This window comes from Micromesistius poutassou (genome assembly GCF_964030765.1).
Source record: "Micromesistius poutassou genome assembly, chromosome: 7".
Taxonomy (NCBI): Eukaryota; Metazoa; Chordata; class Actinopteri; order Gadiformes; family Gadidae; genus Micromesistius; species Micromesistius poutassou.
The window spans coordinates 8,057,442-8,074,356 of record NC_140277.1 but is presented as its reverse complement, the minus strand read 5'-3'; the positions used below and the strand labels follow the sequence as shown (position 1 = coordinate 8,074,356).

The 16,915-nt window shown below is 46.0% G+C and overlaps 1 protein-coding gene across 1 annotated transcript in view; it reads right to left on the bottom strand.

The window, feature by feature from the left end:
• Positions 1–16,915, bottom strand: part of LOC311350581 (calcium-activated potassium channel subunit alpha-1a-like) — a gene marked incomplete at its 5' end in the record, with an annotated part of 141,150 nt that overhangs the window by 15,960 nt on the left and 108,275 nt on the right. The window contains 7 exon segments of the mRNA XM_084470640.1: positions 2,744–2,936; positions 4,255–4,479; positions 5,815–5,941; positions 11,395–11,488; positions 13,456–13,836; positions 15,361–15,441; positions 15,894–15,926. Coding sequence (XP_084326766.1) covers positions 2,744–2,936; positions 4,255–4,479; positions 5,815–5,941; positions 11,395–11,488; positions 13,456–13,836; positions 15,361–15,441; positions 15,894–15,926 — 1,134 coding nt within the window.

Below are 16,915 nucleotides of genomic sequence, written 5' to 3'. Positions count from 1 at the left end.
TTAAATTCAACCGCCCCGGCGTCTCAATGTTATCATCTCTGAGTGGTAGGACTCCCCAAAGCAATACCTATGATACACCGAGCATGTGTGTGTGTGTGTGTGTGTCTTTGTGTCTCATGTGCGTGTTTGTTTGTACGTACGTGCATGTGTGCAAATGTGCGTGTGTCCTTGTTCATTCATGTGTGTGTCTGTGTGTTTGTATATTCACAAGTGCATATGTGTGTGTGTGTGTCCTTGTTATGTGTGTATCCTTGTTCATTGTGTGTGTGTGCCTCTGTGCTCGTCTGTGTGTGACCATGTGTGTGTGCCTATGCGTCTGCTTCTGCATTCATATGATCCGACGCCTCTGGATCTGCGTGTGTGCGCGGCGTTACACACCTGTGAATGTGTCGAACGCGCGCGTACGTGCGCGTACGTGCGCGTATGCAGCGGCACACATTCCACAGTGCAATATTTATCACTGCAACCGACGGTTGATGTAAGACCCAATCATTGACAACAATAGGCTCCATCCATCCAGTGTGGGAGGGGACCCGGGGAGCCTAGCGGTCCGTCATCACGTGAGCCGCATACTGGTCCCCGGAGCGGCATTGTGTTCTCAGATTTACCCCTGCTTACTGGGCCGGGGTGCCATTGCTATTGACAGCGCATCACTCACACCTGGCTGGGTGGAGAATAAAAAATAACCACTGCTACTGTTTGTTGTTTTTCGGTGCTGGAGGGTTCGAGATAGGAGAGGAGAGGTGAGGTGAGGAGAGGAGAGAGGAGTATGGAGCAGAGGACACGCACCCTCGGCTGATAGGCGTGTTTTATTTGTTTGTGTTTGCAACCGTTACGGTGTTTGGTATTAAACTGTTTATTTTAGCGCGATGGAGAAGTGTGGAATATGTGCTGGTTGTGGGGACGGTTGCGCGAGTTTACGTGTGAGATTGTGTCTGGGCGTGTTGGCAGCTGTGTGTGTGTCTATGTGTGTGGGCTACGTATATTCCGATGTGTGTGCGTGTGTGTGTGTGTGTGTGTGTATACGAGTGTGTGTGCGCGTCCAGTAGTGGGACTGTATGGGTTAGTCTATAGTCTATTAGTTTGTGCATATAAGTGTGCAGAGGAGTGTGTGTTCTCGTGTGCCGACGTGTCTTCATATAAGCCTGTGTATTTGTATGTATATACTGTACGCGTCAGTGTGTGTCTGCGTGTGTGCCAGTGTCACCCCGGCTCCTTATGCACATCCTCCCTTGCCTGTGTGTGTGTGTGTGTGTGTGTGTGTGAGTGATTGTGTGTGCCTTGCATGTGTGAGTGTTTTGCTGTGACTAACGAGCAGCAGCTGACTCGGCATGCGTGGTGATTTGTGCTCGCTGCTTAATGATGATGAAGGCTGATGGGACGCCAGGCTGCGTGTGTTCGTCTCCAAACATCAACAATCTGTTCCAGACCATTCCGCCAGACACCAGGTCCACGGGGTGGGGTGGGGGGAGGGACGATGTCATTAAACGGCCCGGTCCCGTTGATTACATCATTAAAAAGTGTTATCGTGGCGGAGGAGGATCTGCGCATGGTGTGTGTGTGTGTGTGTGTGTGTGTGTGTGTGTGTATTGTGTGTGTGTGTGTGTGTGTGTGTGTGTGTGTGTGTGAATTACTGAAAGACATGGCTGGAATAATCCGTAAATGATGTTGGAAGAAAGACTTTAACGTGGCGTTTCAGATGAAGCTGTCACCGCGCAGTGTTGTGTTTGGCTGTGTGTGTGTGTGTGTTTATGTGTGTGTGTGTGTGTGTGTGTGTGTCTGTAAAAAGAAAGCTGTTCGAGTTGAGAGATAACATCGGTTAACCGCCAGAGATTTTTAATTAAACATACGTGATGGACTACCGCTTGGCATGTTGACATCCATCCCACTGTTCCGGTCTTCTTCCTGGTCTCCCAGGCCCATCCTCGCCACCCCCCCCCCAATCCCGTCTTCCCATCTAAGAGTTCAATCTTCCCAGTCTGACACGACCCTGTCCTCTGTGGGGAAACCAGCGCTGAGTCCTACTCAGGCAGCAGCCGTGAGCACCTGTTTGTGAATCCCTGCTGGATGAGAGTTCCCCTAAATGCATAAAGTGGTTTCACGGTAGAGAGTAGTATGTAGTTCCTCTAACGGCCTATAGGTGTGTCACCGTACGGTACTAGCATGTCGTTCCTCTAACGCCCTGTAGGTAATTCAAGGTAGAGACTATCATGTAGTCCCTCTAACGGCCTATAGGTAGTTCCCGGTAGAGAGCAGCACGTTACCACTAATTGGGTTTATGTTGTCCACGGAAGAGAATTGCATGTCGTTCCTCTAGTGGCCTACAGGGGGTTTGGGGTGGTTGGATACACAAGATGCACTGCCATTCTAAATTAGTGGGAAGAAATGTGTCTCTCAATTCAAAGCCTATCATTTATTTTCTTAGTATGGTTAGGATCCCAAGGGCAAATACCAAAAAACTCCATATTGTGAATTTTTCAAGGTCGAGCATGAGACATTTTAGTCCATCAAACAGTTGGGGTTGAGGTTGGGATTGAATACTTATTAGTTGTTTGGGCCATAGACATAGCTACAAGGTGGCCATGCCATTCCCACCCTTGGTTGTATGTAAACCAAAGGGTGACGTCCGAGACACTACATCCTATTACATTCTATATGAGACACTACATCCTATCTATTCAGAGTTTGGAGGTGACAAACGTGGGGCAGTAGGGGTAGTAGGAAGGGGAGAGGTGGTCCTTACCCTGGGAATTTGCCTGCAAGACCCCGATACTGTCATCAAACTGCATAGACTTTATGTTGAGCGACGCCAGGATGCACTCTTTGTCCTGCAGCGAGACGTCGTCAATGTTGTTCTGATTGGCCGACAGTATGACACACATGTCGCAGAGGTTGATGTTGACAGCTCGTAAATCAGCCCGGCTCAGTGGAGTACCCTTCAGGAGGCAGAGAGAACAAGACAGAGAAAGAGAGGGAGAGAGACAGAAGGACAGAGAGAGAGAGAGAGAGAGAGAGAGAGAGAGAGAGAGAGAGAGAGAGAGAGAGAGAGAGAGACAGAAGGACAGAGCGAGAGGGAGATAGAAGGACAGAGAGAGAAAGAGAGACAAAAGGACAGAGAGAGAGAGACAGAGAGAGAGAGAGAGAGTGGAAGAAGAGAGCAAGAGAGAAATGGAGAAAGAGAGAGAGAGAAGAAGGAAGAAGCAGAGGAATACAGGGGGAAGAAATAAAAATGTGTCACTAAGAGAAAATGGCCAAAAATGTACAACAAATCAAAAAAAGAACCAAAAAACTAAGCCAAAAACACAACAAAATAACAGCCAGGCTGGGAGGAGGGTGGAGAGAAAAAATAGTTTAGGAGCGAGAGGCAGAGTGGAGCTCTGGGAAATTAGTTAACAAGTATTCCAGTGCGGAGGCGATGACATTCGGCTGATGTAACAGGCCGTGGGGGGGTGGGGGGGGACGCAGACTAATCTAAAGGCTAGCCTGCGCTGAGGGCTGTGTTTGGGCTGCTCCTCTGTGATCATCAGTCAAGCCAGGCCTAACAAGCTCTAAAGGCAGCCAGCCACCGCGTCCACAGCTGGCACTGGGGCTGCAGTTCCCTGGAACCCTTGCCTGGGATTTTATTCATCCTCAGAGCAAGGAGGGAGAGAGAGAGCGATCACCGAAACCAATCGTTCAGCCCGAAATAATTTGTGATCGAATCGAAGTGACAGTCGACGACGGTTCGACTCACGGGACTCATCGGGGTTTCAATGTGCACGCAAACTCCGAAATGTCAACGCACAGTGGTCAGTTTACAGCACTCCTTAGTAGAAGAGTAGAATGTTTCCGTGTCATTCACCGTTCATCGCTTAGCCTCACTCCAGTCATCAACACCACCCTCCACCCATGCTAGAGAAATAAAAACCCACTTCAAAAATCTGAGGCCATTTAATGGCCTAGGCTAGGCCATTTATTTTAGAACTGATATTTTGGGATAAAGGATAAAGGACATTCCAAATACAAAAGAATATAAAACAACAGTACATAGGTGTTAAAAGGTTTGTTGGTAAGATTTAATAATTATCAATTGTTAGAAATACTGTCAGCCATGAAAATGCTGTGTGAGAATATTTGTTTAGTTTCAAAATCTTGCTCTCTCCTGCTCTCTTTTTTTTTTACAACTCTTCAAATTTCACCTACAGCACTTTAAAGCAAACCTTAAAAAAACACGTAATCCTTTAAAAAATATATATGTCCCAACGTGAAACTCACGGGCAATATGGAGACCTTGGGGAAGTTGTGTAAGGTCTCCCACTCCCTGCGCAGGTAGTCCAGTGAGCCAACAAACACAATGGGCTTGAGCTCGTGATAGTGAAAGTTGCTGGCTCTCAGAGGCATCACCAGGTTTCGCAGCCCCACCAAAGCGGACGTGACATCTCCAAATATACAGACCACTACATGACCGCTCAGGACCGTCATCGACGCCTCGCTCCGGGTCTGCGGCGAGAGAGAGACAAAGAGAGACACAGAGGGAAAGGAGGGAGAGAGAGAGAGAGAGAGAGAAAAAAAAACAATAAAACATAGTGAGGAATGGAGTGTTGGCTGGAAACGTCGGGAGGAAGAGGAGAGATAAAACAAAGAGATTAATGCGATTTAAAACAAGAGTTTTACAGGTTTATAGTTGAATAGGTCATGGCTATTCAGTCGTACTGAATAGTATACTGGACTAAATGCAATGTATCTTAAATGTATAGTTGGTTACCCAAGCAACCAATTGTACACTCCACCATACATTGTAAACGTACATTTAAGAATGTACTCAGTAATACTAGGTGAGGAAATCAGAAATGGAGAAAGAGATCCGAGCTTCAGCAGATTTGAACCATTTGCTACAAAGATGCCGTTTGTGAGATATTGCATGCATATATCTCTTGAATGCAGCAATGCATACAGAAGAAAAATAAAGTAATGTTGTGTATGGCTCGCAAGGGTTTTGTAAGGTGCTGCACCACTATTACTGATATCCAATATCTTTGAATATCAACACTTTTGACGATTTCTGTCCAACACAAAAAAAAATCCCTTTAAAGTCAAATTAAGTTTTGTAAATAAAACATTACACCCAGTATGATCTTTCAGTACCATCAAAGTTACATTTTATCTTTCCAAATGGGAATGTTGCTAATTACAGCTTCACAAACTTCTCTCTTCTCATCTATCTCAGAAACACAAACGCACGCGCACACACACACTGTTATTTTCCTTGAAACACACACGCATACATAACTCCCACACCCAAACAGGCCCTTTAAGCTCCCTTCTCAAATCCCAAACTCATGCCTTGAAGTGTAGAAGTAACTATTTGCTGTACATAGTATATAAAAAAAAAAAAAAGCATTCCCACTCACCTTGAAACAACGGCGAAGCAGTGAGAGAAAGTGTCAGTACATATTAGTTATCGATTGTTTAACGTTATTGATCGGAACCAGAGAAGGACCTTAGATCTTTAGCGACCCCCCCCCCATCATAAGGTCTACGTTGGCCATGATCTGATTCTATTATTTCTCTGTCTGACCTAGTGTATCTATGTATGTAGGCGTGTTATCAAAATGAAGGTCTAAACCTCGAACTTCTTAGTTATATCCTAAGTATCTTTTGACAGGGACCGTGCACATCGATTACATTGCTGGAAACATGCCAGAGTTAGCCAAAGAGGCTGATTTCCATCATCTGCTGAGCAGGCAGCTAGCAGGGCAGCATAGTCCCCGGGGCAGGCAGCTAGCACAGCTGAGTGAGGGGCCACCGCTGCCATACGCAGACACACCCACTCACCAGGATGACCTTCTCGATCTCCTTGGAGGGGCACCAGTGGAACATGCCCGTGGAGTCGTACTTCTTCACACTCATGTCCATGTTCTCGATCTGCTCGTTCCCGGGGATGAGCAGCGGGTCGTGTCTGCTGTGGGGGGAAAAAAAGGTGCGAAGACGGGCGTTAGACAACGCCCGTGTTTATCAAAACATAAAGTGTTAAACGGAGTGGGGCAGTTGCAACCCATTAGAAAACGCATCACGGTGCATCACAGTGATTTCAGATGAACGTCTTTAAGGAGAAGGTACGTGGTTACAGCAGTGCGTTGCTATAATGACGATATACATGATATAAAGTGGGGATGCAGACATTGTGGGATCAATTATCTTTCAGCTGGGAGGCAAAACCCCTAGCCACTACTTGCTTGATGAAAGAGTTAGCGAAGGCCCTAAGATGGTTAGCATTTAGCCAGTTTTATTCATGCGTTGCATCTGGTTCTGTATAACTAATGGTTATTGTACTTTCCCATTCAGAAAGCAACTAATGGAATCCCTCCCCACTTTTCCCTCATTGTTTATACATTGTCCACTGGGGTGTAAACCGTTGATGTCAGTGCGGCGGTCAGTTGATGGGGTGCCAGGTGTCAGTGTGGGTGAGTGGGTGGGTGGTAGAGAGACTAGCAAGGCTTGTGAGCGAGAGCTACATATCACCAGAATTGCATGACAACTACCAGGGCACCAATTACCAGCTTTTTACCAGCCCTTCTCCCCGAGGCCTGACGCCACGCGGCTCCAACAGTAAAGAGGTCCGACAAGCTTGTACTTTAAATATTTCAGGAATTTGTCCAATCACATTTTGGCTTCCCCCCCCGCCCAATGGCGGGTCATTAATGATTCAACGGCGCATCACTACCAAACGGGCTAATCTTCCGCATCGGGCTGCTGAGTTTGATCTGTTCGTACACTGACCGAAAAATTGAAGAGAAATAGAATTCTCCCTGCCACAACTGTCTTAGAGAGTCTCCTGTGGTTTGCGTTTATTCTACAAGACTACAGATCTCCCCACAGAGTTACTTTTTTGGCAAGGCAACAGAAAAGCTAAAACTTTACGCGAAACAGTTAGAATTTACAGTAACCTTAGAAACCAACCCATCATTTTTTGGCAAAGGGACCTTTGTGTGTTGAGGATTGTTATCCTACATTACATGAAAATATATATATTTTATTCAAAACACACAAAAAGTCTAAAAACCGGGGGGAACGCGGCGTGATTGACGTTTGAGTAATATGAGCGGAAGAGAGAATTTTCACCCACTCCAAAAAATTGACATGCATCTGTCTTAATATCACTCTCTCTTTCTGCTGCCAACGCTGTCACACTGACAAGCCTTTGGTGTCGTCTCCTCCTTGACACTGCATTTGGATGCAAGTCAAAAAAACATTTTTTTTCTAAACTGTCAATTAACTCCTCTCCTCCCATCTATCAAGTCATAAATCTTTCTTTTCAATACTTCTCTGTTTTATCCCCCCTCCTCCACCCAATCCCCATCCTGTCCGTCCGTTCCTTCCTTCCTACATCCATCCCCACTCTCCCCCACCCTGGGGTGTGAGGATGAAATCAGTTGGCTTCGGTGATAATAACGCTGACAGAGTTTAGTGTTTCTACACCCACTCCCGATCTTTGATCCTGACGCGAGTGGAGAGCCAATCACTCCAGTCGGAGCGCTCCTGTCACGTCAACCGGCCCTGCTCCCCTGCTCCCCTGCTCCCCTTCCCGCTTCTCCTCCGCTCCTCCTCTCTCCCCCTCTCCCCTCCTCTTCTCCTCCCCTTCTCTCTCCTCTTCTCCTCTCCCCTCCTCTCTTCCCCTCCTTGCTCCTCCTACTCTCTTCCCCTCCCCTCCCCTGCATCTCATTGTGACTGGCACATGCAGGCAGGCAGGGCTGCCTTTCCACACCTCCATCTTTGTCTCTCTCCCTCTCTCTCTCGCCCTCTCTCGGTAGGTCGCTCTCTCTCTCTCCCCATTGCCTCTGTCTCTCTATCTCACTCTGTCAGCCACTCACTCGTCTACCTCTCCCTCTATCTCTGTCTAGCTCCCTCTCTCTCTCTGTCTGTCTGTCTGTCTCCCTCCCTCTCATTGTCCCTCCCTCTCTCTCTCTCTCTCTCTCTCTCTCTCTCTCTCTGTCTCGTTGCCAAGACAGCTATCTTTCACAGAGCTGTCAGCAAAGTGACTGGCAGACTGTCACAGGCCAGGAACACCTCCTCCTCCCCCCTCTTGTCTCATCTCCTTGCCAATACTCTCCTCACCTCCCCTAGCCTCATATAATTTTCCCTCCTCTCATTCCCTCTCCTCTCCTTTCCCTCTCCTTCCCTCCTCTCCTCCTCTTCTCCTATCAGCCCCTACACTCCTCTGACCTCCTCCTCTCCTCCTCCTCTCCTTGACTCCCCTCTCCTCTCTCCTCCTCCCTGTATTGAACTATACTTGCAGCCCTGTGGGTGGGTGGAGGTTGGAGGTTGCAGACAAGACATTTGTCGTTGCTGTGCCACACCCCGGGCACATCATCAGTCAGGGCACTGTGTGGCTGCTAAGCCATGGAAAGACGCTGGGAGCTGGGTGTTGATTCCAGGGAGAACGCCACGCCAGTGTGGAGGCTCCATGTTAACGCAGTGACCTGTCTTAATTGTTATCCCTCAGGGAGGGACTGATTGGCTGATGAAAACAACAAAGGCACACATGAATGCACACCCATGCATGCTGGCCCACACATACTAACACACACACACACACACACTCTTGGACACACACTGATGTGTGCTCACATACACACACACACACACACACTCGGGCACACAGAAGCACACAGAAGATACAAGAGACAAAAGTCAACTTTAGATATTTTACGCAAAAACTTGTGTAATATTTTATAGATATATGTTGTATGTAAATACCTTCTCATTACCAAGGACATTTATTTTCTCTGTTGTTCATGCCTGTACTCTATCTTCTTGCCTCTCTGCCTCAGTGTATATTTCAACCAGAGATGAGTTATTCCCCTGTATCTCCGTACCACCCCCCCCCCCCCCCCCCAACACACACACACTCACACACACCCTCCCCTCTATCTGCCAGGCTGTGAGGCAGCCTTGCGCTTTGAAAATTTTCCCCATCATGCAAACTGACAAAGGCATGCTTTTCAAAAACCCACAGCCAATCTGTTGATCATTATTTATTTACAAAGGCCTTCAGGCTGCACGTCCTGCACACACACACACACACACACACACACACAACCCTGCACTTGATATGGTATATGCGCTCCGTAGCTTGCTAGCTCGCTAGCGCTCTTGCTACACCCCCCCCAACACTCTGGTCTTTCTTTCTTCTGCTTGTAGAAGAAGGCTTCCCTAAGGCTACCTCAAACAATCACTTTTCATTGTGCATAAAATACACCTTGTAACTGCACAACTCTTTAATATATACAGTGTTATATGTTGACTGGGGCAGATGGGAAGGAAAGAGGAGGGGCTTGTGCACAGTGAGGGGCAATTTGATGTTTTGCTGAGGGCTAAGTCTATGAGGAAAATAATAAAAAATGATATATATATATACACACCTACACTTTTAACAGAGGGGGCTGTCATCCTGTACCCAGGAGCTATCTGAATACAGACCGCCCCCCCCCCCCCCCCCCCCGCCCCTCCCACCCTGAAGCAGAGAAAAAACTTTGACACCACTTTGAAGTGTTTTTTGAGAAAGAGGGAAAAAAAAACAGCAAATAACTCCAAAGAATTATTATCTCTCCCAGATCAAAGACGAGACGCATACATTACGGCGGAAAACAGGGGACCATCTCTTAGGCGTAGAGAGGGGAGAAGAAAGGTTCTGCGCTTTAAGTTAAGCGGCTGAAGAACCGAACAAGTCCTCGTGAGCTGCATGAGCTGCGAGTCAGCTGGAGATTTGCCAATACCTAATATATTACAGTCGTACTTCCCTCTGAGCAAGGGCATGTCAAATGTTGTGCTGTTGCACACTTGACTAAAGGGTACAGGCGCTCTACGCTGGACTAATGGTTTGGCAAGTGTGAGGGGCTTATTAAATTGTTTGGAGTTTTCCAGTTGTTTTTTTTAGCTTTGCAGAACAGAGGGGGAGGCTGGGGGCAACAGTGGCGGTGGAGGACGGATGAACACGGGGTCTGTGGTCGAAGTACATACACTAGGAGGAGGAGGAGGAGGAGAGCAGAAACCTATCCTGGGGGAGGCTAGCAACACCAACAAAGAACTGACAAAGAACGTGAAAAGGGGAACATTGCAACAATAAAACCAAGCCCCAAAAAATATACAAAGAAACACACTGAGTGTAGAAAAAATGTGTTTAATAAATAAGTTTATTATACTCTAATACACACAATATTGTGTACACAGTGATGTCCAATCCTAATATTAGCTTTATATTTGTAGGAATAACATTTGGCTTTTGGGTTTCTGTAAAGGCTATGCTCGGCAAAAAATACACGGTTCACGCACAAGACAATGAACAACAAGTGACAACAAGAGTATCGTGTGACGGGGAGAAGAGAACCCCGACGCGGCATTCGGTTTAGGTCTAATTCCTCTGCACATATTCATAAAACATAAGGCCGCTCCGTTCGACTCACGGGGGCTCTGAGAACACGCGACTTGACACGCCGCTGCTTGTGTACACCCGTCTCTTCCGGTACATCCTCTGTAACTACGGCTACCGACTTGCCCTTTCCCCGCGCACTAAGTCCCCGCGCCGTGCCACGGGAGCACAAGCAAACCCGTGCGTTTTTAGCCTTCAAAATCAATTAACGGCAATTTAACTCCGGCGGACAGGATAAAAGCAAAGGTAAAGTGGGAGTTCATGTGTGATTGTGGCGAGGCTACATGTGGTCCGGCGAGCGGGCTCTCCTCTCACAAGGGGTCCCTGTCTCTACAATAGGCGAGGGGGAGAGAGAAAGAGTAGCCTACGGGCAGAGCCCCGGTGTTCTGATTGGTCGGGGGCGTCATTAGTGCCAGCATTGTTTAAGGAGTACATGTGGACCCGCCCGGAGGTGGTGACAGCTGGAACTTTAAAGCCAGAGGAGTTTTCAAACGACTCCTGGCTGGCAGCTCCCCTTTTCTCTCATGACACGAATATTCTCTCAGCGCTGTCATTACCCGCTGACAGCATGCCATCCTGAACAGCCAAGCCCTTCCCACCCCGTCCCCTCACCCACACCGATTTCACCCTCACTCCGCCTCACCTAACCCGTCTCTCTCTCTCTCTCTCTCTCTCTCTCTCTCGCACACTCTCTCTCTCTCTCGCACACTCTTGTGCTTTCTCTCTCTCTCTCTCTCTCTCGTCCCCCCTCCATTCCTAATTTGCCCCCCTCTCATCAAGTCATCCCACTCCCTACAATTCCAACCGGCAGCAGCATCTGTCTCTGAAGTATCGCTCACTCACACACACCCACACCACCACCGCGACTCAAACCCCTGTGTGTGTGTGTGTGTGTGTATGTGTCTCAGAGTTTCTTTCACTCACTGGTTGAAGGCTGGAGGCAAAGGGGGGGGGGGGGGGTGGGGTTATGAAAGATGGCGTCTTACCTCATCATCTTGGGAGAGCAGTTGGGGGAGTTGCGCATGCCTCCGTTGCGCTGCTTTTTTTTGGGTGAGAGAGTTGACGGGTGCTCGTCCTCAACTGCAGACACAGACAGAGTATATCAGACACACACACAGGAGAGGGGGGGAGAGAGAAAGGGGAAGAGAGAGAAGGAGAGAGAGAGAGAGAGAGAGAGAAGGGACCTGGTATACAGAGAGAAAAATAAGTCACAAGTAACAGGCAATTAAATTCAAATAACAAAAAATAAACAATTAACAACCAAAATGTAAGAATATTAAATTGATATTAAATGTGAGAGAACACCTCCAGAAAGTATATAAATAAAAAAAATACAAAGTGTTAATAGGTAAGTACAATTAAATTAATCAAAGAGAAAAACAGGAGAAAAACCAAATAAAAGGCCTCGAAACATTAACCAAGGCTACCATCTCAAGCCTCTTCTTTTCCTGTTTGTGTTTTCTGCCCTTAGCCTGGAGCTTATAGATGCTTCTAGAATCTAGAGTGATTGCCAATTTGTCAGCAAGTACAAGTAAACTAATGAATGTCTAAGGCGTGGCTGGACTTGTAGCAGTCCGCTTCGACACAGTGATCCCGCGCACCTAAGCCAATAAATACCATGTGTGTGTGAGTGTGCACACCGTCATCATCTGTTGGCGATGAGGAACCAAAGCGATGAACGGTGAGCAAGACGATGAAGATGATGGTTTCTGGTGAGGTTTTTGTTTTTGAACATGGAGATCAACTGTATATTAATGCATGTATGGCCGAAACCCATTCCACTCTCCACTATAAGGGCTCTTCTACAGGTCTCCCTCCATGCTGTGAGAAAAGCTCAGCACACAACTACACACACACACCACAGGCCTCCCCAACATGGCGGACTTAGCTAAACGCAAACAACACTCCGAGGGGTGGCGATGGATTAGTGAGGCCATGAATATTGAAAGCAGCAGGCTCAGCAGCTCAGCCTTCCAGCCCGTAGAAAGAGAGGGTCAAAAGTAGCCTCACAAAAACTGAACTTGAAATATGTATGAGCTACAGAAGCTCATGTAAGATTAAATCTATGTCTCGTTGCCGTTTTTTTTTTGATCGGTTGACATGTTTGTGGCATTTAGCTTCTGCTGCCACACAACAGTGTATTTTTAATACTTCACATCTGTTTTCCTGTCAGAGATTCATCGTCTGGGTTGAAGAACAATAAGAACAATGAGAAAATACAAATAAAAGTGAATGTTGTTTTTTTTAAGATCAGTGAGAGCCGGGCTGACTAGCTAAGGCAGGGCTTGGCGTTGGCCAGGCCGCTAGCTCTGTGTGTGACTGAGCGTCTCTGATCTTCACTGCGCTGTCTTTGCGCTTCAAGAGAGAGAGAGAGTCTACCCACCCAGAGCTCTCTCTCTCTCTCGCGCGCCGTATGTCTGACACTCCCTCTCAGCCCTGCGTGCCGACCCCTGCCCGCTGGCCCTGTCATTTTAGAGCGGTATTAGTCCGTTGGTGAGAAATCGATGGCACGCAGCATGAGATTAGTACAGAAAAAACCTGCATCACAAGTGTGCATAGCAAGCCGCTACTCCTCCAACAAGCACTGCAGTACATATTTACGTCTACTTTCACTGATCTGATCTCACCAAGAGAAGGAATATGCCATTGTCTTGTCATCAGTTCTAGGGCTGTTTATCAAAATTAGGATTTATTTTTTTGCAAGGAAGTACTCTGTTTATTTGATCTTCAGTTGCTCAAAATCAATATTAAGTTTGAGAACTAATTAAAATAAGGAAACTGAATGCAATACAGTTGCATATACACACACACACACACAGACGCTAGGGCTTGCTATGTTGACAGACACCATGCATAGCAGCATCAACAACAGCAGCAGTAGCCGTCAGGGTCGCTAGCTCCCAAGCAGCCCGAACGTACTGTTAAGAAAACCCCTCTTACAGCAAACAACAGCAACAACACAAAATGGCAGAGTTACTGTCTGATGCACCCCCTCCCCAGCACCCTCCCCACAGACCAAGCAGATGAAAGAAGAAAAAGAGACCTACAGGGCCTACTGTGATCAAGCAGCATGGCATTACTGGGATGGTAGTGGTATTTCACTGGCAGACTGAGCGTCCGGTTCAGCCGGCCCTTGGCCAGCAGGGACCTGCGCTTTCCGTCCCCCCCCGCCCCGGGGATACTGAGCCTCAGCCGCGACGGCTCACCCGCTGCCCCTGCTCCGGGCCCCGCTGGGAGCAGGCTTCCTTTGCGGTTATTAACGAGGGGGACGGTGCCCGGGCTGACGGAGGGCTCCTGGACGTGGTGGTGGTGGGGGTGCGTGGAGTTGTGGTGGAATGTGTTTGAGGAGGTGATGGCGGTGGCGGCAGAGGAGCAGTTGGTGATTTTAATCGATCGGTTTTGATAGGACGGCCTAACTTCCTCCTTTACTGTCGAACAATGGAGAATAGTGAGAGTGAGATAAGATTTTTTTTTTTATTAAATAGATGGATTAGATACATATATACTGTATGTTAGATATCAATATCGTATTACGGGCATATGTATAATGTTTTAGTTGTTTAGTTGTTAGCAATACTTCACAATTATTTATTTTTATCCTATATCAAAAGGGAACGGGGTTATTGTTAATATACATAAGCATAAAAGTGCTAGTGATACAATGTGTATTTTAAATTTGACTAAATACTGACATTGTCTATTTAATATTATTAGTACTATCTGACAAAAGAAATTCAGGACATAAACACATTACAATATTATCTAAAATGCAATTACATAAAACCCAATTAAATGTATTTTTAAATATGTTACTAATACTGTATACTTTAAAATAGAGCAAAAACGTTGATTGAAATAATTATTTATGATTATTATTTCGATTATTTTTTTTATATTATTTTATTGTATGTCTTTATTTTTCTTTAGTGCTCATATAAAATTGTTCAATATAGCCTGCTATTTAAGAATAAATAAACATCTAATTTAACCATTATACATAAACATAAGCTTTGCGCCTACTCAGGGGGAAAGAAACGGTGGAAACCAGGAAGGGGGAAAGGTCAGACAACAGTCGTCTTCACCGAGTCGTGAGCACAAGCGCTCGTCTTGCAGTTTGAACGGGTGGTGGATGGCGGGCGGGTGGTTCGGTTCGGTGGGTTGGTTGTTTGTGGCCGGTGATAGGTAGGTAGGGAGAGAGAGCGTCGCCAGTGGGGCCCCGGAGCGATATAAACAGACGTTTATCCCAGCCGTCAGCTGCCTCCTTGATTCAAGGAGTGCCACCGATAGCTCGTGGATTCATCTGGCCCTTGTCAAACACGCGCAGTGTTTAGAGCGCGCTCAGCCACCCTGGCAGGTCCACCCGCGCGCACTCGGAACAACCGCAGACGGCAACTGTCCCTTTGTTGAAACGCTAATCACGTGACAGCAGCAAGAGCGCCGTCACCGCTGTCCATGCAAAGCAATATTGGATCTGGGGTCGGATCGCTGTGGCGACCAGTGGTTAAAAACTGGACGATGATGATGAAACCAATAAACATCGAGACTAATGTTTACTTTCGCCACATGGGCATCCAAGGCTAGGATTGTGTTCAGCATCATCGTCTGCATTAGTTGAATAAAACTGACGTTGAAGGGATTTGTTTCATTTTTTGAATATAACTTATATCTATGTCTGTATCTATAATTGCTAACATATGTACCAAAAAAATGAAAACGTGACATTCACAAAGCCCCTCAAAAAAAGAAATAACCAGAAAATGTGAAAAACCGACCGCAGCGATTTTTTCAACAGAAAAAAACAAAGAAAAGAACATAGGTTATAACATAGGATACTTAGACTAAAACTATTATTGACAGACATAATTCAACTTTTTAAGCTAACAGTGATAGTTCACAGTTAATTTTAAAAAGCAGAGTTTTAACAGCTTTTCTGTTAACTCTTGTAGATTTACCTAAATTGCAATCAGCTTTGAACCGAACACCAGCCTCTTTCTGACCCCCACTGTTTCCTGGTGTTGTAGCGCCATCTGCTGCTAGAAGCAGCACAATACAAAGAAAATATTTCAAACACCTACACATTATGTTGGGAAAAAAACGAACAGAAAATTAAAACGAAATGTAGAATTATAAATGTGACCCATTAAATCAACCCCAATTGCTGTGTCACCCTTTTACACCCTTAACTACCTTGATAAAGATGTTGTATACAATTACAACTCCATTAATCCCCACTTAAATTAGACATTAATATTTTACTTTTAGCTTTGCTTCGGGGACAGACAGAAGAGCATGTCTGTGAATATTTATAAAGCTATAAAGTTAAAACAGAGCAAAGAAAAAACAACCATAGCAGCAATATCGTTATTAATAGTAAAGTTGAACACCACATAGCGACACCACATGCCTGAACACTGGGTGGGGGAGCTAAGGCATGATGACGAGGGGGGAGGGGGGGGAAGGTGGAGGGACAGAAGAACAGACTTACTTGATGTGACATATCCATTATACTTATATTTGGCTGAGGAGAGTGCAAAGACAAGTGGTAGGTTACATGGAGGTAGAGAAGATGATGATATACAGAGACACAAAAAAAAAAGAGGAAACGTAACCATAATCAAGGTGAATGAAACAAACATAATGAGGAAATAAAAACACTACAACACATCGTTTTTTTATAGACAGTGATGAAACAGTTATTAGTCAAAGGCATACTTTAAATGTTGGCATGGTCATTGAGACAGTGAAGGATGAAGTGGTGGTACAGTTTAAATCAAATTATACAAGAAGATGAATGAAATGAAGTGTTTCTGAGCATAGAAAGCAGTCTGGGGGGGCCAGCCATGATTTAAGTTTAAGTATGTTAGTCTTAGTCTTAGTAGTTTAAAATAGAAAAACTGAGTTGGTTACGTGTTTAGTTTTAGGTTATAGTATATCATTCTTATTATGTGTATGTATTTGCGATGGCTGGATTTCACCCAGAGGATTCTTGAACATTCTGAGCTCCATGAGAGTGACAGTGGCTCTGGACTATCATCACGACAACTACTAAAGCGATAATAAATACGACAACACCCAACCACCACAACAACAACAACAACAACAACAACAACAACAACAACAACGAACAATAGGCACAACTGCCATTAAAACCATAGATCGCAAAAGCAAAATCAGGAAAATCCAGCCAACAACAGACACGATAACAAAGAACTTCTTGGGATTTGTGCGTCTCTGGTTTTCATTCACACAATTAGAGGAAACACAATGTTCCAAACCCACAAGCCTCTCCCACTCGCTCTGCTGTGTGTAATCAGGGAGCTCCGCCCTAGGACGATGCTTCTGCCAGTATCTGGGTACTATAACAAACCCCTGTTTGGGTACTACAGAGCCAATATAATACGTATCCTGTCCAGTACTTAAAACCTGAAGGGATGTAAGCTGGTGCACCACAGCAGAAAGCCACTTTACCCCGATGGTGAAGGTCACAGTGAAAGCTCTTGGGTGACC